The following is a 22,797-nucleotide window of genomic DNA, read 5'->3' as shown; positions in this document are numbered from 1 at the left end:
CAAAATAAATGATGGATTGTAGCAGGCATAGACAGGATCTAAGAATGATGGGTAATGTATGAAGAGCAAGAGGTAGTCTCTTATTTTATACCTGTTCCTGGAGGGTGTCTGACCTTTGAACCCAGCCAGAGCACACTGTTGAAAAGCAGGGTGACTAAAGACACTATGGGGGCCAAGGCTCGTTTGCTGTAGCGCACACATGTGTTAGAAACAGACACCAGCACACCTGCGGAGACATTTTACATCTGTTAGATCCTCATTATCACACCACCGTTAGAAAATGAACAAATCTGACTCTTTAATGTCAATATATAGAGGTGAGGTGTAGTCAGTCAAACAAACAATGTCTTACCTGTCTTGTTTCGTCGACTCCTGTCCCTGGAATATAGAGTTGTGAAAGGCGATGATGAAGATGAAGAGGAGAGGGCGTCTGTGGAAGCTACGGCAGCCTGAGATGATGATGATAATGATGATGATGATGACTGTGTGATAAGGGAATTCTTCTTCTGAGAGTGGAAAGAGCAGTCTCTGCAGATGTAACCATTGGCGAGGGAGGCATGGGACTTTGACGCACTAACGCTGGCGTCGCCGTTAATTCCGGATGAACTGTGGTCAGAGCTGTGACCCCTCTCTGATGGAGCAGATTAAAAACTAATCACACAGAGAACCAATAAATAAACACATATGATGCTAGAAGTAACAATTAAACCTGCTTTTGCATCCTTAATGAGCATTCACCATTGTTTACCATAAATTGTTTTAATTGCTGCTTACACTATTATGACCTAAAGTCTTCTCCTTAAATGCTACTGTTGTATTTAAGGTGCCCATTGCTCCCATCAGCAGTTTAATATGGTCTCAAGATACACTGTATTTTTCACCAGTGGCTTTTCTTAAACTAAATGAGCAGTTTACTAAAGTATGGGGCAAGACTGTTAGTTAATCATTCAAAGCAGGAAAGTTTCTCCTATGGAACTAAAACCCTGTAGATATCATAAATGAAAGGAAAAATATATATCAAAATCCAAAGGTCTGACCTCTGTGTCCATCCACAGATGTGGAGGTGGTGGTTGTGGTTGTAGTGATGATGCGTTGTCTCAGGTGGGACTGGTCATGGATGGGGGTGAGCAGCGAGGCATCATACTCTTGGGAGCTCTCCTGAATGCTGCTGCTGTTGATGGGAGTGCTCGCAGCTGTAAATGCGAGAGCTTTCCGCGGAGTGGCGGCTTGGCTCAGGGAGAGAGACAGGGAGCCGGAACTGGACTGCTGCTTTTTGCTCCGTACCGTCCTGGAAGAGCAGAGATGGGAAAATGTGTTAGTTTGCTGCATGTATGTGAGGCACAGCAAACCACTAGAGAGTTTAGTCGATGAAAATTGATTTAAGGTTTTAATGCATGATTAGATAACAATTAAAGGTTTTCCAAGGTGGGAATGTCAGACAGGAATACTTTGCATTAATAATCTCCATAGTTATTATCTAAAATGTTATGCTCTGACTTGTGTAACAAAGAGGCAAAACTATCTGTGTCAATGCCATCTAAGGCTCATCAGTTCATAGCGCCATACTTCCATTCTTCACTTTGCACTCAGTTTGCATATCGTTTACAAGTGGGGTCTGAAATTCATATTTTTAAAGGACTCAGTGTGGACAACAAGTGTGCGATGGGACATGGTATACAGAAAATCATTAGCCCACCATGGCTTGGGTAAAGCCAAGGTAGTGGACTTGTCACTCATGCGCTGTGTTTTAACTGGGCTCACAGACTCTTCGTCCTTTTCTTCTTTTCCTTGCTCTCTCAACTTTTTGTTTATCAAAAGCATTTCTGCAGCTTTTGTGCCACACCACAGGATTTTGAGTCATCGGATGAACTACATCCTGACTAGCACCACTAATGTCCACTATAAACTCAGGCCATTCCCCCCTTCAGCTCCTGGATGTGATCTGCAGCTTCTTTGTAACATGATTGCAGTTTTCCAGGATTGTCTCTCAGTTTGAATGATGAAGAAGGATCTAAGGTTTTTTCAATCTGTAGGGCTGACTGACATAGGAAGCATAAACCCCAGTCACGGCATTCAATTATAGCTAATCTGAAATAAGAAATAAAGTTGCTTTTATATCATGAGATAGATAAGATGAGCCTCAACAAGAATTCACAAAAGTAAAAATCTGTCAAATAATGAAACCAACTAACTAGCTAGCAACATGTTGGCTATGTGCTTGCTTTATAATGAAGCTAACAAGTGAATATCTAGTTATAAGAAAGCTAACTAGTTACTAGCTAGCTAGTTAGTAGTTAAGTAACATTGAAAACGTTTTTCTATTCAATGAGAAAGTCATACAAACTTCAAAGTGTTAACCTGTCATCTCTGACAACAACAGCTGTCACAGCCCCTGTTGCAGATGGGATGTGTTGTCGTGGGAACTGATTTGCATAGGCTACTCCTGACTAGTCGAAATCTCATGCTACTTTGGACAAATTTAATGTACAGAAGTAGCTGCACCACTTAAATACAAAATTTTAAAGTTTTTGAAGGAAAAGATAAGTAAAGTCACTCTGATGACACAATTTTTTATGTGAAATGTGCATATTTACCCCCAATTCTCATGGTAAGGGGAAAAAATGTTGTTTTTTTTTTTAAATTTGAAACCTATTTTATTGGATTCCTTGACCCCAAAAATGTACACTTTGACCCCAAATTTGTCATTATAGCCATAACAGAAACAAAGATATGGGCCTCTCAAGTATGGTCGGCGGCCATTTTGAAAAAACGTGTCTATTTCCGATAAAAAGTGTGATCTCACTTGTGTCTTAGGATAAATTTATTTGTATGACCCTAAGGTACTTCCATGCCAAAGAGGACCTTTGCATCATAACTTGAAGTCAAAAGTCGCTAAACCTCCCTGCTACCATCCTCACAGTGAAAGATGGTGGAGGGAGTATTATGCTGTGGGGATACTTCAGTGCGGCTGGAACTGGGAAACTCATAAAGGTGGAAGGAATCAACTAAAAAATAAGGAAGTGTGAAGATTTTGGAAGAAAACCTATAACAGGATCTGGGTCCTCGCTTCGTCTTCCAACACAGCATCAGATGAACTGGTGAAGAACTAAACTTAAAACAAAAAGTAAGGCAATTTGTGTTTGGTACATTATTTCTTGTTGTAACAATGCTTCTTGGTAATAAATCTTATACCGTTGGAAAGCCTGTTCATTACCCTTTTAAATGATACCACATTTATAAGGATCATGCATTTGTGGGATGAGCAGCAGAGCTGAGTATGTGGGTTGTGCCCAAAATATGGTACGCATGCAAAATAAAACTAGGATGTTTGGAAAAGCTGTGTTAAAAATTCCTTTCTCCGTTTACCAGCGCTTTGGAAATACCTGGAAAACTAAAATTTTCTCAGGGTGGCTAATAATTTCTTCCTTAGCTGTATGATGCTTGCATGCTGGTGCACAGGCCATTTTTACTTCTTCTGACCAGTAAGTTTATTTAATCCAAGTAACTTTAATTTTAATTCAGCACAAGTACTTTTTAACTGCCTGTTATTTATAATATGTGTATTAAGAGAAACCAACAACCAAAACAAACAGATAAAATTCATCAGTACACAGAAAGATGGGAGCGTTCAAGCATCCACTGCTATTCCCACCTTGTCTCTCTCCGTGTGCTGGTGTAGCTGCTGCTGCTGTGATTGTGGGAGAAATCAGCCAAGCTCCCGTTGTCATAGTGACTGGCGCTGGTCTGCAGACGCAGGCTTCGCCGTGACATCCTCGGCGACTCGTACACAGCAGCAATCTGGTGCTCCCTCTCAAACTCTAACGCTTTTGTTGAGTAGCTGGAGCTGAGGGAGACAAGGGAAGAGTGGAGAAGAAAGAGCGGGAAAATGTGTGAAAAAAAGTTTTTTGCAACAAGACATTTCACTTTTATCCACAGAAAGACAAGAAACAGATGTGGAGCGACTCTAAGCCTCAAGTTAAAACTGAAAGGGGATATCCTGCTCTTCATCATGTGTCATCTTCGGCAAGTCAACTTTGGGGAGGCTTTTGTGTTTCAAACAAAAACAAACAGAACACAGGGACAAACAGCCCGTTTGGAGAGCGCTCTTACTGTTGTTCCTGCAACTGGCAGACTGCCTGACAGGAAGTGACTCACTCACATGGGAGTGAGAAAAAAAGACAATGAATAGGAACATTGTGTCTCTGAAAGTTAAACTGGAAAAAGAGCCAGAAAAAAAAAAACAAAGTATGCAAGTAGACTGAAAAAATCTACTCTACCAACTGCTGGCCAAAGCCAACGGTAAGAGGAAACACACCGTGTATGTTTTCAAATTTGACTCTGGCATGCAGCTGTGACTCACAGCGCCACACCCACCTGGCAGGGAAGAATACACAGGGCAAACCCGCAGCCTCGACTGAGAGGGAACAGAGAATTAATCGGAAACTTTAAAGAAACTGTTCCTACAAGCTTTTCTCAAGCCAAAAAAAAGGACTACCCTTTCTATGCATTCTTTATCTGTCACATAAATGGGATTAATATCACAATCAGAACATAGTCATGATCACACAGATCAGTGTTTACTTTACACTCTGGATACTGGAAATGTTTGATCAATTATCTGAACTGAAATGACTTCTCTTTACTGCACTCTGAGACTGTTTACACTTCACAGCATGAGGCTCAACTAGGTCAGGCAGATTTACTCCACAAGCATGCAGGGACGGGTGGAAGGAGAAGAGGAGGAGCTAAACACTATCTGTCACTGGAGGAGAGAAAATAAACCTGAGAGTAAAGGAGGGAAACAAGCCGCTAGGTTCAAAATAAGGCTGGGCTACATGGAGGAAGAATTATACTGCTATATATTTCCGCTGAATGGTGATTCACTTTTCTTCAGAATAAAATAACAAATTAATGTCACTATGTCAGAATTAAAAACTACAGAAATTTTACGCTCAATAGGACCAGAAAGTAAGGATTTATTTAAATCATAGCCTTCTGAACAGTATTTTAAATTGTTTTAGGGTCTGGTGATGCAGACCAAAAACAATCTTGATATATTCCAGCATAATGATGATACACAAAACATATCTCCTAAGTTTTTCCACAGTGACATAACAAATAGGGTGCCAGTGAACATAACGGGGTAAATGGGAGAGCTTTCAGAGGTCCTATTGCTGTAGGTCAGCAAAACTGCGGTCCAAAATTAAGCTGTGATAACAATCTTTTATTTTTAACCTGAAGAATAACCACTCATAGAAAAGCAACAAATAAATGTTTCATTTATTTATGCCATAGTGTATAGCCCTCTAAAAATTAACAGAGGCAAAAACGGGCAGAAAAAATTGTGCAGAGAGGTTACAATGGGCAAAAAATGGTTTATGATAGCAAAATGGCTGTTAAAAATAATAAAATAGTTAAATTCTTCAAATCTTCCAGCCCTAGAGTAGACTCATGACACCATTTATGTATGACATCGTAGTTACCACTGGAAACTGAAATATTGTCTGGTAAAATTGTAATCAGTAGTCCTAGACACCCAGAATTGCACAATCTTTCATTTCTAATAAACAAAAATTGCACACAAACTCTTAAACACAATCTTTTTCACAAAAACATTGACAGCATTTTTGTACATAATAAGGTTGTCAAAACTCCCTCATTTGACAACTGGTGGCAGCAAAAACTACAGAAACATATCTATCTATACTAGAATTATTAACTGGAAAAAGGGTGCTGTTAAAATTACTCAAATATGTTGGCAACATGTTGCAAAAGTGAGTAAAAATTGGCAAGGAATATGAAAAAACCTCTCTCCTTGCCAGTTGTGCCAACTTTTCCAAGTGCTTAAGTTTGCATGCAATTTTTGATCTTAAAATCAATCTATTTTCTAGCATTGTTTAGGGCTTGTTTCAAACAGGTATCAAACAGGATATGATTTCCTTTCTACTGAAAACAAACATATTAATTCAAAATCAAGTAAAATAAAAGAAATAATTCAGACCGAACATTTCAGATTAGCATGTAGGTCTTATGGTAAACAATCATTTAGCTGAGCATTAGGCCTAGTGTCTACTCTTTCAAATTTACATCACTATAAACTATTAGTGATGTTTTCTTGACCTACATCTCTTTTGAAAGCATATCTTTCCTAGCACTTGTTCAAACTTCAGGCACAGAGTCCCTGTCGGTATCCTTTCTGCTGCAGCAGTGAGTTTATCACTGCTGAGTCTTGTACAAAGGGCAACTGCAGATGGAGAAATATCAGTGCTGTATTATGTTCTATGGACCGTCCTCTGACTCTAAAAACCATGAGGATTACAAACTCCAGTACAGAGCCAATTATGTGCTTTGGTCTTTGCTCTGCCTCCTGCCTGCTCCTCCAACTGGCTTTTCTCTGAACACATGACCAGAGCCGCACCTTTCCCTGTCTGTTGGTCTGATCCAGACGGGAGCTGGCGTGAGAGTCATTGTTTACATGTGTGTTTATGATGAATATCCAAACAACGCTTCGTTCTGTTTGCAGTCAACCGTCATCTCACCTCTCTTTTTGACTCACTATGAATGTCTTTTATCTATCACAAATACACAGCCTAAAAGCACACAAATTCCCACACATTCTCTGTTCTACTGTGCGTGGAGTGACTGTGTGGGACACAATAATCTCTTGGGGTTTCCCCCGTCACATAACTGTCGAGACCCTTGACACAAACCATCCCCAAGGAAAAACATGCAAGCAGTTTACAAGCTCATTTACCATCTAGTTGCTAAATCCCTGCATAAAAGTAAGAAAACAGCGCTGATGTTCATGCTGCCAAGGGACAAGCAACTTCAGTGATACAACCACACTTCCTTAAAAAGATGACTTAACAGGGCGGATTGATATCAGAAAAATACAACGTTGTGAAATCTACTCCTTCATCAGTGTACAGAAAAAATAAAGGGAGATATTCAAAATAAACGCATATTGCTTGAGCGTAGCTATAATATAGCAGCAGTTTTATCAGAACTGAACCACATTTCTTTATTAAAAAAGAGCAAAGAGCCACACTGATAGCTTTTGATGACAGAAAAAGGTTTTTGCTCTTCTACCACTGGTTCTAGTAGGAGTTTATGATCGTTTTTGGGGTTGAGTTGTACCATAAGCCAGTGTATAAAATGGCTACTGATGCAGTAGTGATTAGCTTAGAAGTAGCTGTAGAAAAGCATAAGTTTGATCAGGCCTCAACCACATTTCATCATTAAAACAAGAGCAAAGGGCTTCTCTTAGCAGTGAAATTGATTTTGCACATCTTCAGATACGTTTCGGCATGAATTTTAGCCACTACCTCATTTTGGTCTTCTTGCTCTGATTGTCCCGTTATCAATGTGGCGGACAGAACATTGATCCAATCACCATCTGAGAATTTTTGAAAAGTCCTGCCCTTTCCAAACACTTTGTATGAGAGGTTTCCTGGATTAATGTGAAATATATCCATACAATGGCTATATGAAACAGTCTATGTGGTGTGCCAGGTTAGTGCATCCCCACTGCAGTGGGACCCCAGGGATGCCTGGTGGACAACAATCAAGGTGCATCTAAATACAGGTGAGCCACATGTTAAAATAACATCAACTGCCCCACAGACACATCTCTTTCCCTGCATGCTTCAGTCTAATTTGAAATTCAAATCTTGTAAACAGCCGAGGGGCAGTACAGTGTCTGCTGTAAATACTTTTTACATTTTGAGAAAAATATTCATTAATGCAACAACAAAAGGTAACATCCTGAGTCAAACATCAGTGTGACTCCATACAAATAAAAGCACGCAGCATCACTGATCAATCGAGAGGCCTGCACAGTGATCAACACACCCAGGCCGTCTTCATTGTCCTGCTGCACAAAACCTAACAAAGCTGCACACTAAGCAGTCACACAACGCAAGTTATTAAGTTGGTAGGTCAAGTCTGGGTTCCTCGAGCTATCCAGGGACACACATGAAGGAGCTGTTTCTGAAAGCATCAAACCCAAGAAGCATATTTATAATCTAGTAGCAAGCTAGAACTGGCAAAATGAACAAAGGTCATGGCTTTAAACTAAAAGCACAGACACAAATACAGATGACTGGCCAAAGAATTAGCTTACATACAATTTACCGTATAGAGCAGCTTTAGCGCTTTAATCAGTGTCTTTGTGGGATGATATCTGTTAAAGGTAAACTGACTCTCTCTCAAATGAAAATCATTAAAGCCTAGATGTTTTCCTGCATTCCTACAGTCACAGTCTATGAGCACTTGGCACCAGAATCTGTAAACTTCATTGTTCAGGTGGTGTTTTATATGCACTCATGTCTGAAGCCGGTTAGGTATGCAATTCAAGTCAACATGGAAAAGCACGTCAAAGAGACGAACAACCTTTAACGACCTGAAAACCTCAAATTTACCCTTAAGTCACCTCACAAACTGAAAATCCTGCACCGTCGTACAAGCCGAGAATTATTCGATCAGGATTTATAGCTGGTGTCACTGACAGGGAGCCGGGGGCGTTGGAGCCCTTTGCAGGGTAGGGCAGGGCGTGTATGAGAAAGAAAAACATACACTTCTGTCTGTGTAGCCTACAGCCAGGCACATTTACCTGTGGAAAAACCTCTCCTCTACCTGGCAGCTCATGAACACAGACACACATCATCAACATTTAAGCAAAGCTGCTTAATTAAGGTCATTATTATAATCAGAATTGTTATGACTGATGATGAAATCATGATTAGTAGATGCTGCTGGATCTATGTGTGAATTTCGAAAGATTAAATACATTAGCTGTATTGCCATAAGAGACAACTTCTTTAAGTTATTTTGTATAATTATGGGTCTGACTCCTCCAAACAAGAGTGTTTCCACATTTTTAAACTAACCAGAGAAGGTGCTCACTCCTTTTGCTCCTCACTTAAATTGATGAGAGAGCTGCTTTGTTGGGAGGAAACAGCGCACATTGTTATAAAGGAAGGGAGGGAGGGAGCATTTCATTTACCACACATTAGAAAACTGACTGACAAAATGAGAAAACATGGCATGCAGCATAGTAATAATTTAATCTTGACGATCTTGTTTTCATGACTGTGGGAAGCTACAGTCGTAACCAAAATTGAAACTGCATCTCCTTAAAAGAACCACTGTTAGAGTTGTTGAAAGTAATCTTTTCTATGATGCATCGAGATGTGGATGATTCTGCACCAATGCAGGATTTTAGATTTTCTCCCTGTGGCTGGAACTGCCATAAATATCCACATAACCAGTGTCTCTTTCAAATACGGTTAATTTTGATGCTTTTTTACGGTAGTCTGTTCAAAATATTCAAACATCACATATGAGTTTATCCAACCAATCAAATATTTTTCAGACTAGGCTGGCGTGTGAACATGGAAACACTCAGGAGTCTTCAGAGTGCGCATAGAAACAGAGACACACCAAGCAAGTTAGAAGGAATTAGAGAAGTTGGAAGTGAGAATTTTTTATAACAAAAAGGATAACTTGTATGTTTGTTGTCCCACTGAGGCTTTAACACCAGTGTGTCTTGTATGTTTTTGTATTGTCGTGTTCGCTAAATGCAATGTCAAACACTACAACACAAAACTAGAGAAGTTCCAATACATTTTTTTCATTCCTGATAGCGACTGAATTTTGGTATTGGGTAGACTGTGCTGTGGGAAAATTGGCACATTTTTTTTTTTTTTTTTTTTTGACCAATCAGCACCTTTGTTTGGGTCATGTGACTACATGTCACCCATGTAAACAGTGGGACTCTCTTTCTTTCAGTCTTAATAAAAACTGTTTTTGCTGTTGTAATGTTGTGATGAGTTAGCCCACAGCTTGTGAATGGTAACTAACATTACTATCAGTTTTTGTGCTTTTGTAAGCTGTGTAACAAAGATGATCTGATCATCATTGCATGCTGTGAATCTGCACTCAACTGCTCTTCCGTATCAGCTGGACAGAAACCTTGAATCTGAAATTGACTATGCAAAACTGAAATGGGCAAGCTGAATCTGAGGAGGCAACTGACTGTGAGGGCTTATATTTTAATCAGTACAGCTTAAAGTTTGTTTCAATTCAGTTTGGAACTTACAAATTCAATTTCAAACATTTTATTTCAGATTCAGTTTAAATAATACCAATTCAAATCAACTGATTTAACTGCAGTTTCTGCTGACACGTAAGTTATTTCTGCCCTTATTCTTCTGCCAAATTAATCAAATCTAGATACCAGATATCAGTGTTAAATGGATTGGAAAAAATGACACTACCTGCTGATATCCATTCATGCAACATTATTTGCAGATTGTTGATTTTTACAGACAGAACCAACAACAGCTGATCCCATTGTTAAACCATGTAGTGCATGTCCCATTTCAATATGTATTAACTTTGTGAATAATATTTCTGAAAACTAAACTAAAAAATGAGGGAATGGGGGAGAAAAACAAGAGAATATTCACTTTATTGTTACTGATATTTAAAGCCATTTTGGTAAAAGGATAACCACTGTATAATTGAGGATTCAGCCCATCTTGAAGAGTCTCAATCCTAATCATAACAAATCAAACTGAAATGTGAGATCAGTGTAGATGCACAGCTCTAACCACTATTCTAAAACAATGTTTCATACTGTTCAGATTCCAGCATGTCTCATCAGAAGCCGTAAACAGTGTTTAATTAGTCTGTAGCCTAATCCTTTTTCAGTTTTTCTTTGGATCCAAATTGATCTGTGTTTTGCTCTTTCCCAGGCGACTCCCACGGCCCACATCAGTGATAAAAATAGAGATGGACACAGAGCTATAGGACGGAGCAAAGAAGACTCAGATGAAGAGACGGACCCACAGTGTTGAAAGAAAGAAGACGCTTCCATCCTGACTTTCAGCTTCCTGGAATCTCTCCTTACATAACACTAAGCTTTGATGCTCTTCCCACACTCAGTGGGCACAGCAGCATTTCTTACAACACACAACTACACACAATCAGACTGGGCTCATTTTGGCATTTCAGAAGTGTATGCATTGCTTTTGTTTGTATTTCGCTCATATCACGGAAGGCATCGTCGTTTAATGAGCATGCAGGATGAGGTCCAGCGTTGGTGGGAATCAGAAAACAATACAGGATTTATCAGTATAAAAACAATTTCAAAAAGCCCTAAACAATAAAAAGATAGGCTGGCTGTGGTGAATGTACAGGCTCATGTTTACCCTATGATAGGTATTAGCATCCATAAACTCTAACCAGGAGAACGTGCTTTACAGCCTGTTTGAGAGAGTGTGCATTAATTGAAGATAAACATGCACATTTGAGAGAAATTTGAGACAGCCTGAGGATGAAGTGATTGGATCTGAGCCATTTATCCAGGTGTAAACTCCACCTGATGAATCACTGACAAAGTATTTGCCTTTGAGGTGAACACTCCACATCTCCAGTGTCTGCTCCCGTCAGGATATCGTACCCTGAAGACAACAACAGCCTGGATGTTACATGGCAGTGTGAGATGAGAGCTACTGACGCAAAACCAACTTCTCATCTTTTTTTTTTTTCTCAGATCTATCCAGAGAACCACAGGAGACAAATCCTTCCGTTACAAAGAAAAACTTACTCCACTAACAGCCCTTCTGGTGAGTCTACATCTTCAGCGCCATGTTTGGTTTGCTGCCACTGAAGGGACTTGCCACCCACCCACCTTCTGCCTGCTTTGCATAGTGTATGCAAAAATTGAGATCGTATCACAATGCTGACACAATGAGACGACGAGTTTACATGCAGGAACAATGACCTGATTCTCTACCATATAGAGGAGGATAATATATATGCATCTTTAAACAGGTATAAATAACATTTGAGCTGAAGGTAACTGGTTGGTTTGTAACTATTAGCACTATTTCAGGTATTTTGTGCTGAAATTTTCTGTAATTTCAAAAGAAGTGAAGTACAATTTTAGAACACAATACTAAAGGAAAATGCATCTAATCCTTTTTCCAGGACTCAAGATGTCTTTAAACATCATTCTCTGTCTGAAAACAAGTATAAAACCCAAGGCTATTCTGTTTATTTTCAGCAGAGATGTTCAGATACAACATTTCTCCTCTATGGTCCAACTTCAGCATACAGTGAACTACCCCTCTGGTTTCTTTGGAATAAAAAAATATAGAGCTTACCAGTAAAGAGATGCATTTTCAATTCTTAAACTTGCTCTGAATAATACATTTTATAGAGCTGCAAGGCATGTGAAAATAATCTTATTGTGTTTCTTCCCCCTCAATAATGCGATTGCAATATATGTAATTATTCGGTAAGCTCCTCATTGTTATGAATTTTTCAAAAAAAAAAAAAAAAAACAGCAAACAAATCATTCTATACTATAACATAAACAATTACTGGAAGACTGAACTAATGCTGAACAATTTTAAAAATATATCCAATCATTATTATCTGGACATAGAGGTGGGCGATATATCTAGTTTATCACGGCTGTTGCCATGTGAGATATATAAAAAGACCATATTTCTAACATCATATCATATCCTTCCACAGAAATTATGTGAAAGTTCTGAACTGTCAGCAGTACTTTTAAGTTTCATTTCTGTAGTGTTGAGTTGTGTCATGGTGCTTTTAACTATATCACATTTCCTTTGGGGGCATTCACAGTAAAAGCACTCAAACAAAAATAACTACTTTTACTGTGAAGGAATTGATGGAAGTAGTGTATTTATTGCCACAGCTCACTTCTTGACTTCAACATGGACTGAAAGTTAGTGAGTTATGAGTTTAAAGACACCTTTAAAGAGTTGTTTCAGCTGAATAATTGCAGCTCTGGATTAACAGCTAAACCAAGATGACCCAGCTTGTGTTACAGCCCCAGACAGACCGACAGATGCACTCTGCAAAGCGAACACTGTCGCTTTGTTGCAGTAATTACTGACATCAAACTTGGGGAAGAAAAAGCAAAGGTTTTACCTGTTTACTGTATTACGCGTTCAGTATAGCAGCACAAGTGGATTGCTACCCAGCTGCTCGTAATGCTAGAGAAAAACATGTTTAGGACTGGAGCTGTTCTCCACCACTTTGCTACACTAGCGGTAGCATCAGTTTTCCTTTAGGGTGCACTACACAACAACACACGTTACGGGTATCTAACCCTGACCAAAAGAGGGTCAGGGTTAGATACCCTTAACCTAAAGGCTGGAGTTAGGGTAAGGAGGAGGAGGATAAAATAAAAAAATAAAATACACCACAAACCAACAACCAAAAGAGGGTTAGGGTTAGGCATGCAAACCCTAAAGGTTAGGGTTAGGGTTAGGGGGAGGGGGATCAAATAAAAATAACAAGATGTAAGGCAAGGAAAACCCCAACAGGGGTAAGTACGTCACTTCCCGAACCACGGTCAAGGTTGTCCCATTGTAGAGGTCTGAAAGAGATAAACCCAAACACCTCACCATAAAGGTCTGCACTGCAGATACCTCTCCAAATTTTACCGCTGATGGTACTGATACTGGTTTACTCCCCACCACTACCTGACACTCATTTTTATGCTGCATTAAGAGCTGGCACTAAAACCTGCATTAGTATGTGAAAAAATATTTATCAGAAGAGACAAGAAGAGCACAGGATTCCAATAATTTAGAACTGCAAGCCAAGGAAGAATATGTTGTTGGCTGTCAAAAAAAGGAAATAATTAACTCACGTGATGTTATAACAAGCATAGTGACTGATCTGTTAAGATCTAATCTTTAACCGGGATATAAATTAACTGAGATGAGCTAAATAAAGCACATATGAACCAAACCCTGGACAAAAACATTGGCTACCACATGTGGTCTCATAAACCTTGACAGTTTCTATAGAAACCATATGGGCTGTTCATCCCAGCGTCCAAACCACAAGTGTGGTTACAAAAGCTTTGTCAGATCCTCGCCAGGAAAGTACTCCAACAATAGAAAAAAGTTTTCATGAGATGAGGGGGCGTGCTGAAACAGGAGGAGCAAAAACCGCCTCTCAAAGTCAAAGCAGTTGTTTGTTGGCACTATAATGAACGCTTTGTGGAAGATTACTCAGAGTCAAGTCAGGACAGGGCAAACAAGATAAGCAGACAATTCTGATATAAATATACGATGATGTTTTAAGGGTTTTGCATTCAAGACACTTTCTTCTTCCAAGTCATAACAATGAATCTGGTCGGCTCTACCGTCAAACTTGATCACACTACTTTTCTTCCTCCCTTTCCTGCAAAACAGACCATGAAATTTGGCTACAACCCAAAGTTTTCATGTGATCTCTAACAAAAACATACACATTTTAGAGTAACAGCCCCCTGTAATTCAAAGGATATGTCCCATATGTGTATTTTAATATCCTTCCTACAAATAAAGTGGAACCACGCCATCTTTATTGAAATTACATTCCTCTGTGCTCTTTCTCTCCAACAATTTTCTGTGACAGCCTCTGGAAATCTGTTGGGAAAATACCAAAACAGAGCAGCAGCACGCCACGCTCTGCCTGCCTGCTTCCTCAAACTGTTACAGAGTGGACAAAGTTTTTTTCCCCCATGAGGTGCTGAAGCCTATATTTAACAGAGGCCAGGACCTGGGAGTTTTAGGACAGAGTGATGAGGCTTCAAATATCCAATCAGACTGTGACTGGGTGGGCAGGATTAGGATCACTCCAGCCCATCCTCATTTTACCTCTCACTGACAAAACTTCCTTCCGCCTGCTTTTCCTCTCTGTGCTGCAGCCTTCTCTCTCCTCATTATAACACTACAGTGTGTCTTTCATGTTGCTGCAGTTGCTATGGAGACCAATATAAACATCTTCTTGGTCTGGAGAGATCGTGACACTGCGGAGAGGTTGTAGCTTTTCCTGTGCTTGAATGCGCATAACCACACTGGTTGATACAGATAGAGAGATGATATTTTGTTTAAAGCATAACTGGGAATAGACTGATTTTTTTTTCATTTTCTATCATAAATGTATAAGTAACATTTGGAAAGGGAAGCAAAGAGAAAAAAATTAAGGATGCACAGATACATGGTCTGACATGTGTACTGGCCAATATGGGTTATTTTCACAGACACTGTCAAATGATGTGGGTATGAACCACTGACAATAGCAGATGTTTATCTCTCATCTTATATCAAGTTAGAGCTGGCATTAAGCACATTTCAAAGCGGAATTAAAGAAGATATTTATTACTGGACTGAAAATGTGATCTGGTGGACAGAATACCAGTTTTACAACAAAAAAAAAGAGTAAAGAAAAACAGAAACATCTGTATCGGCCATCGACTAAATTGTTATTTAAACACTGGTGACTGCATCAGTCCTGATTTTTAACATCAGTGCATCTCTAGAAAAACTATTGGCATCAAGGTAGTCTTGCAACATAAGAGGTGATAAATAAAATAAAGTTCAAATCTGGTGCGTCTCAATCATGGGGGCTCCACCACCCTGTCGCTTTTTCATGACTGACTGAAAGTTTGAGACAACAGAGTGGCTCTAAAAGGCGGCGACTGACATCACTCTGACTTTTACTTTCTTCCCTCTATGGTATCTATGTCATGAGGTTTACTCTCCAAAAACACACTCCTCTCTTTGCTTGGCACTGGACCAGTGGTGCATGTGCTGACCAGATGTCAAAACAACTGTGACAGCAGCGTGAACAACTGACCAACTGGCTCTGTGGACACAGATATAATCTGTCTGAGCTGTGTCCCTGAATCTCGTCTTGCAGAGCTTGTACTTCATGTATACAAGTCTCTTTTTCTTCTGTGCTGTATTTGATGCATTAAGAGCCGTTCTGTTCTTCTAGCTTTCATAGATATTATGTCAAACTACAGAGCATTAATGTAAAGGAAAAAAAAAATCTTGTAAGAGCAGTGTTCAGTTGACACTGACTCTTCAGCTGCTACTTCTGCACCCTTTTTAATGTCCCAACCCCTCCAATCTGACACAAAACGTCTCCCACTGCGATGTGCATGTGAACAGCCAACTCAGTATGATTTCAGAGGCGATCTTCCAGAAACTTCCTAGAAATTTTCAGAAGTGTACATGTGAAAATAAGCATGCGATCCCATACGTGTGCATCACTGCTGCTCAGTGCTGTCACAATTCAACTATCACTCATGAGGAAAATATAAACACTCTATCCAGAGGCCCAAGACCCACTGACCCACTTCCACAGCCATAAAAAATGAATGGTCTACGTGAGTCCATACACAGCACACCAGAGGGGAGATGGTTGCCGTTAGTCTGTCTAAAGGTTGACAGCTTCATGTTTTCACAGAGTAAGACAAGATGTGATTCACAGAATTTTAACAGTGCAGTACTTCCTCTGATTAGGGCTGGGCGACATGGTCTAAAAATAACTATTTTAATCAGTTTTCTCCTGCTTAAAAACTGCTAATGAAAAACCAATAACTAAGAACCAATTTGCATTATTATTAATAATATTTAAAAAGTAAAGTGGATTTATCTAATGGTAAGGTGTAATAAGGAGTAAGCTGAAAACGTGTCATTAAAAGTGCACTGTGTAGGTTCAGAGGAGCGGGAGCTGCCTACGGACGAGTATTTCTAATGATGTGCAGCTGATCAAAACAATGAAAACAGAAATGGATGCAGAGCACGTCTGCAAAAGAGGAGTACAGTGAAAATGTGGGGTGTAATGATCCATCTATGTATAATGATACATCGATCGGTTGATTAATTATCTGATCAGAACGCTTTACTTCTGTTTTGAAATTCCTCCTGCATGCCTGTTGACAGTACTGCCTCTCTGTATGTTCTCTACAAGCTAGCAGTAGCAGTTGTCCCTAACAGTTAGCAGCCGAGTTAAAAAGGACATCTACTTCTCTCTAGGTCACAGGTCTAGCCTTATTTTGCCGCGTTTTTTATCCACCACACTCTCTATGAGTCCAAAGGATCCCGTTAGTGCATGTTTTTATTAGCCCATGTGTGTTTAACATGTACAATAACAGAGGGTAAAAATTAACCGTCACCTTGAGAGAACAATAAAGTGTTTTTCTTTATGTGATATTTATCCTTCACCTCTCTAACTTGAGTGCTTATTACAGCCAACAGGATCAATTTTTTCTCAATAGTTGATCATCTGGAGCATCAAGGATGTCATTTTCACTGCTTAATCAACCACAAACCCTAAAATAAAAGAAAATGTAAAAAATATTCAGACTCCCTGGGAGTTTTCAAATTTCAGCAGAGATTTCTTGTTTAAAAACAAAAATGCAAGCACTAAATTTGTATCTGAGGGTAAAATTTAACCTTTTAGACAGGGATTTCTGCACTTGTTTGGTTTTCTAATATGTATGAATGGCAAGTTTGCTTCCACATTTTTCTTTCTGATCCTGCTTCATATCTTTAACGTGATTTAACAAAAACAAAACCTAAGACGATATCAAACTTAATCGTTTGGCTTTGTATCAAACATGCTTTAAGAGAGCGCGGGGAGAAGCCTTGAAGACAAAAGAGAAGAGTAAGAGCAGCTGTGAGGAAGTGAGAGCAACGAAAACTCCCAATTGACTTTCAAAAAACAGTAATGGTATTTTAAAAAAAGCATTTCCTGCCCTATAATTGGACGGCATGTTCATGTTGTGTCTTCATTTGTGTGAGGCTCCAGAGAGCTGTTGACAGAAACGGGACGACTCCAGTCCCTCTTTCTTTTTGGACCGTTCAATGACACAAAACTTGTCACTGGTCTTTTGAGGTCTGACAACAGATGGGCCAACGGTTTCTGTCACCTGACCCCGTCCGTCTCTGTACTGCTCAGAGTACTCACTGCAGGCCATAGACACGTGCTTACGCCCACCACAGTCTGCTATCAGACTCTCTGATTGGCTGGTATTTCTAAACTAAGTATGAGTGTTCTGCTATTTATTCTAATAAAATCTGGGACAACGGCATGACTGTTGTCATTCAGCTGTAGGCTCTCTCAATGAGCATGAAAAATTATTGCTGCTTATTTGGTTGGTATGTAGTAAGCAACTGTGATAAACAGTCAGGACCTGGCTTTAAAAACAAAATGCAAACTAAACTGCATCTTTACTGTTATAGCAAAATGATATTTCACAATAAACATGCTGCAAACGTCTGAATTAATTGCAATAAATAAGAAAGATCATTTCATGCAAACAGGAAATGCTTTCTCAATCTGCATGTGAACATTTTCATGCATTTAGATGAAACTCAAAATATGCATTCAGATGCATTGTTGCTTTTAAATACTGTGATATAATACTGTTACCATAGGTCAGCAAAATTACTATATGATATGATATTTAGGCTATATCTCCCAGATCAAATATTAGAGGCCTGTATTCAAGCCTTTAGAAACTCAGCAATTATCTGGAATAACTTTTTTGATACTGCAATATTTCACTTCAGTGTTTGTTCACTTGTTTCCATTTATGTTCAGCATACTAATACATCTATCTTACTCTTCAAAAAGGTCATTTAAAGAGTGAAAAAGGCCATCTTGTTCTTTTCCAAAATCAGGATTAAAAATAAAATGCACTGAGCTCTTGGTGCATGATTGCTGAATCCAAACACTTTTATTTCTCAGGGAAGGTGAGAATCATGAGCTGCTGAGCTGCAGGACACGCAAGCTAATAAAAACCACAGATCTCTCAACTAGCTGGTCAAGAGGCATAAACTATTAGTGTAATCCTGGGATCAGAGCCGCGGTTGTGCCTGTGAGGTTCATTAATAGCCTCTCAGCTGACTGCATTCAAAGGAACCCGATAAGCTTGTTGCTGCCTTTCAGTCTACCTGGCAGATTCAAACAAGAAGCTCTTGTACATACATCATCTTTGGCTCAGTCCACTGTGACGCTCATGAGACTGGTAACTGTGAGGATTTCAGCTTACTAGAGTACTCTGAATGTGCTGCAAAGGTGAAATCAGGATGTTTGGGATTTGTTTGGCTTTTTTAAACTTACTGCCATGAAACAACTTCACTAAACCCACTCTATGCACTGCAAATTAAAACTCCCGACAGGCAGATTCCCAGTGTGCATCATTACCAACAACCTGTAAAACTATAAGGGCTGCTGCTGACATTAAATATAAAAACAACAGTCACATATTTGAATTGTAATTACACAAAACCCGCCTGAGCTTGTTCAGCTGGATGACGAAGCATTAGTAGGACTGACGGCCTGCTGTCTGAACTTTTCACTACACCCTGCATTGCAAGTCGTAGCTGCAATGACAGGTCTTTGTTCAAACTCGGTTTTTGTTTTACAACACACTTATAAACTCCCGCCTAAACCATGCAGGGGCCCTTCGCATAACTCATCCTTCACCTGAGGCCAGAAAGTGAGTTAAACATGGGGCAAGATGACATTTAAATTCCTGACCCACACACCCACAAGCCTCCTTCAGGAGTTTCTGTCACCCACAGTGACAGAACCGAAGGCAGCAACATTCCTGCACATGCACAAATGTTCCTTAAGCAATGTTCAACCACACCTACAGTACGGTCTGTGACGAGTATCCTGGAGATAATGCGTACATGAGGGGCTCCATGGGAGAGGCTGGTGTTGCAGGAATAATCTGCTCTGATGTTGCCCTCCTCACTGTTCAAACTGGAAGAAAAATCAGGAGTTTCTGCTCCGTTTCTGTTCTGTGCAAGGCTCCCCCATTCCCCACTAAGAACTTAAACACACACCAACTGAATCATGAGGCTGAGTCATCAAAACCACAACCACGGTTTTTTTTAGAAAGTCGGAGTAACTGACTTAGAAAGCCTCTCAAAGTCAAAAAATAACAAGTAATGCACATCAGCAATGAGCAGTAACAGTCTCAGCCGCATAAATCTAACAGGGCTGAGCTATCACAGCATACTGCATCCTCACAACTACATACAGCTTTGTGTCAAAGAAAAAAGTTTGGTCTGAATTTGTACTTAACTCATGCATAATGATGCACTCATGCAAAGCCTAAATCCCTGAACTTGTACTCATAAAAGACTGCCAACATTGTACTTCATATAATTTGAAAGCATGATTTTAGCCTTTCATTAGTTAAACAGGCAACACTGGAGCCATGTCTGCAGAATGTGATAGATTCACAAAAATAAGGGAGACAAAGTAGAGCACGCTGAAAACTACACTGTTAAATTATGAAGAGGAGCAGTGATGAACATCTGATAAGAATCGTGGCTGCACGACATTGATTATTTTCACTGATATCCCATATGCTATTATGTAAAAATTAAGTTTAGCCAATGCAAAAATCGATAGCAATACATAAATATCCTTCAACTTCTGTTCTCGAAACACGCCTTAAAGTTTAAGGACAAGAAAAAGACTTGAGCTGATGAGTTGTTAGCCCTGCCTAAAACTCTACAAACTTTTTTGTACAAACCGCAAATACTCTCCTGATTTATCGGATTTATTTACAGCCAATGTAGAAGTTAGAGATCTGCTGACACCTATGACCTTTATAAGCTTCTATCTGCTGATAATATCTAATTATAATACTGTGCATCCCTTATAAAAATTAAATAAACTCAAAAAAAACCCAGAACTGTAATGGTTTACACAAAATTTCATATTTGTACTAGATATCATTGCATGCCCAAGAACAGCCACTTGTATTTCTCCGAATAAGGCACTGTATCAGCAAGAGAGGTGCTGATTGTGAAATTAGGGACAATATTGATAATGATGTTTAACATTAGAATTCAGCTGACGGTGACACTGGCATTTACTCATGACTTTAATCAAAATTAATCATGTTTCAGAGTCAATCTTAATGTTTGCTTCCCATGAGCCTATAAACAGGATAACTGTGACTCTACCACATACTGTGTGTTGCCATTTTTGTAATAGTTTTAATCATGTTGTCAATGTTTCAGGGTTTGTTATAATCAGCTCCTAAAGTATTTCTGTTCATAACATTATTTCTACATATTTATATTTTCTACCCATTTAACTTTCATTTATTGTTTGTTCTATACACACATATAATACGAATAATCATGTTTAATAATAATATATATTAACCCTCTGAGCCCTTAGCAATTTTTTACATTTTGTCTCGCTTATTGACTTATTGTCTTAAAAAGCTTGTAAAACATCAACCCTGTGCTGCACAGTCAAGCTCTTTTTTCAGGACATTCTGGGCTTTCAGAATATGTGTGCTGCTGTAATGTCACTGGAATCTAATAAAAGATATGGGACTATAAAGACAAAAGAAAAACTTAAAGGAAATTAAAAGTTATTTTCTTTATGTGTGATGCAAAGTAAACAATGATGACTAAGAATTTTTTTGAACAAACTTGTTCTTTCATCTCTTGGGCACCAAAAAGGGAAAAATAATTCTGTGACAGAAAGTCTTCAAAATATTCAAATATTTACAAAAGAAGCCCTTACGCTTGTTTATATTTCCTAATTATTCAAAGCAGTTCCTGTCTGCAGTGACACAGAGGGCCACATCAAAGGCTCTCTTTTTTACTCCATTATGAGCCATTCGACCTCTCTCCTTCAGTTTTCAAGTGTTTACACATGTTGTTTTGCAAACCATGATGTGACAATTCAATAGCCTGCCATTGGTTGTCACAGCCCATGTGACATCTGTTTTGTGAATGCAACAAGGTGGCTGATGCCAAGATAATGGGAGAAACATCAAAAATTGATTAAAAAGTGGATAAAAAGAAGTTCAGTTGTCCACATTCCAGGCTTACTAGAAAAGAGCAACAAAGGTGTGCATAGCATCATTAGAATGGTAAAACTGAGGGCTTCAAGAGGGGGAAAAGGTATGTTGTAGGATTTATGGTTCAAAAGATATGTAACTTTTTGTAACCTTTCTTTTCTTGTTGTCTACCACAACATCTGTCACAGAGGGTTAATATCAATAGATATAACATGGTTATGATTTTTGCCATAATTGAGCAGCCCTGGGCAGTGTTCAGTAATGAAACCAGCACTTTAAACCAGGGCAGAAAAATACAACAAAGGAGTCATTTGGTGGAGCTTCACTTGAATATTCTGCAGAAATATTGACAAAAATTATGCAAGTTTTTTGTAAACTACAAACATACATATGATGTTAGCTCACCTTGGCACAGACACAGACAACTACAATACAACAGCTGGGCACTGACCTATTTTTACTTGTAAAGTGAGCATAAATGAGTCTAAAGGTGTCAAAATTATTGGATTGAAAGAACATATAATCATTGGCTTCTAATATTAGTCCATGACACATTATTTGCTGATTGCTGGTTGATATTTGTCAAAAGAACCATGTTAAACTGATGCATGTGTGCATCCCTAGTATCAGTTCCTAGTTGTGCACGCTTAATTTGGCAGTCTGGAAACTTTTTATCATGAAACACATGTACTGTTACACAGTTATTTAACCAAACTTTATCACAGAAGAATAAAAGCTGAATAACAGTCTGGTCAGAGAGAAAAAGAGCGCATGGAAAATTAAGTACGGATGACATTACACTTGCAAAGTCTAACAAATTAACTCCGTAGTATGTAGATACTCTGAATTACAGACAGGGTGTAGCTCAAATACCACAGCTCTGACTGGTTTATGTGCTGCCTGCCAGCATAGTGCAGCACAGCACTGAGGTCTCACCTGAGAGCGTAGGTATAGCCGGTGTTCTCCGGAGCACACTGTGGCGGCGTATATGTGTGCAGTTGGGAAAAATCCATGTTCATTCTTCTTCGTTTAGACTGCAAGAGTCAGCATGCAAGGGACAGGGATCTTTAGCCAAAGCTGACATGGTGGATGGAGGATAACAAACACAAACTTCCACACGTACA

General features: G+C 39.2%; 1 protein-coding gene across 4 annotated transcripts in view; it reads right to left on the bottom strand.

The window, feature by feature from the left end:
• sun1 (Sad1 and UNC84 domain containing 1) overlaps positions 1-22,797 on the bottom strand; it is a 51,881-nt gene that overhangs the window by 17,421 nt on the left and 11,663 nt on the right. For 2 of the 4 annotated variants that reach the window (XM_041816806.1, XM_041816805.1), the window contains exons 2-6: positions 22,610-22,707; positions 3,653-3,844; positions 1,038-1,288; positions 353-631; positions 92-226 (exon numbers count right to left, since the gene is read on the bottom strand). In XM_041816806.1, the coding sequence (XP_041672740.1) occupies positions 92-226; positions 353-631; positions 1,038-1,288; positions 3,653-3,844; positions 22,610-22,692 (940 nt within the window). In that variant the 5' untranslated portion in view covers positions 22,693-22,707. The remainder of the gene's footprint in view (positions 1-91; positions 227-352; positions 632-1,037; positions 1,289-3,652; positions 3,845-22,609; positions 22,708-22,797) is intronic. The other 2 variants (XM_041816807.1, XM_041816808.1) reach the window with 1 other exon arrangement.

The sequence above is a fragment of the Cheilinus undulatus genome, linkage group 21 (genome assembly GCF_018320785.1).
Source record: "Cheilinus undulatus linkage group 21, ASM1832078v1, whole genome shotgun sequence".
Taxonomy (NCBI): Eukaryota; Metazoa; Chordata; class Actinopteri; order Labriformes; family Labridae; genus Cheilinus; species Cheilinus undulatus.
This window is presented reverse-complemented; position numbering and strand designations above follow the sequence as displayed.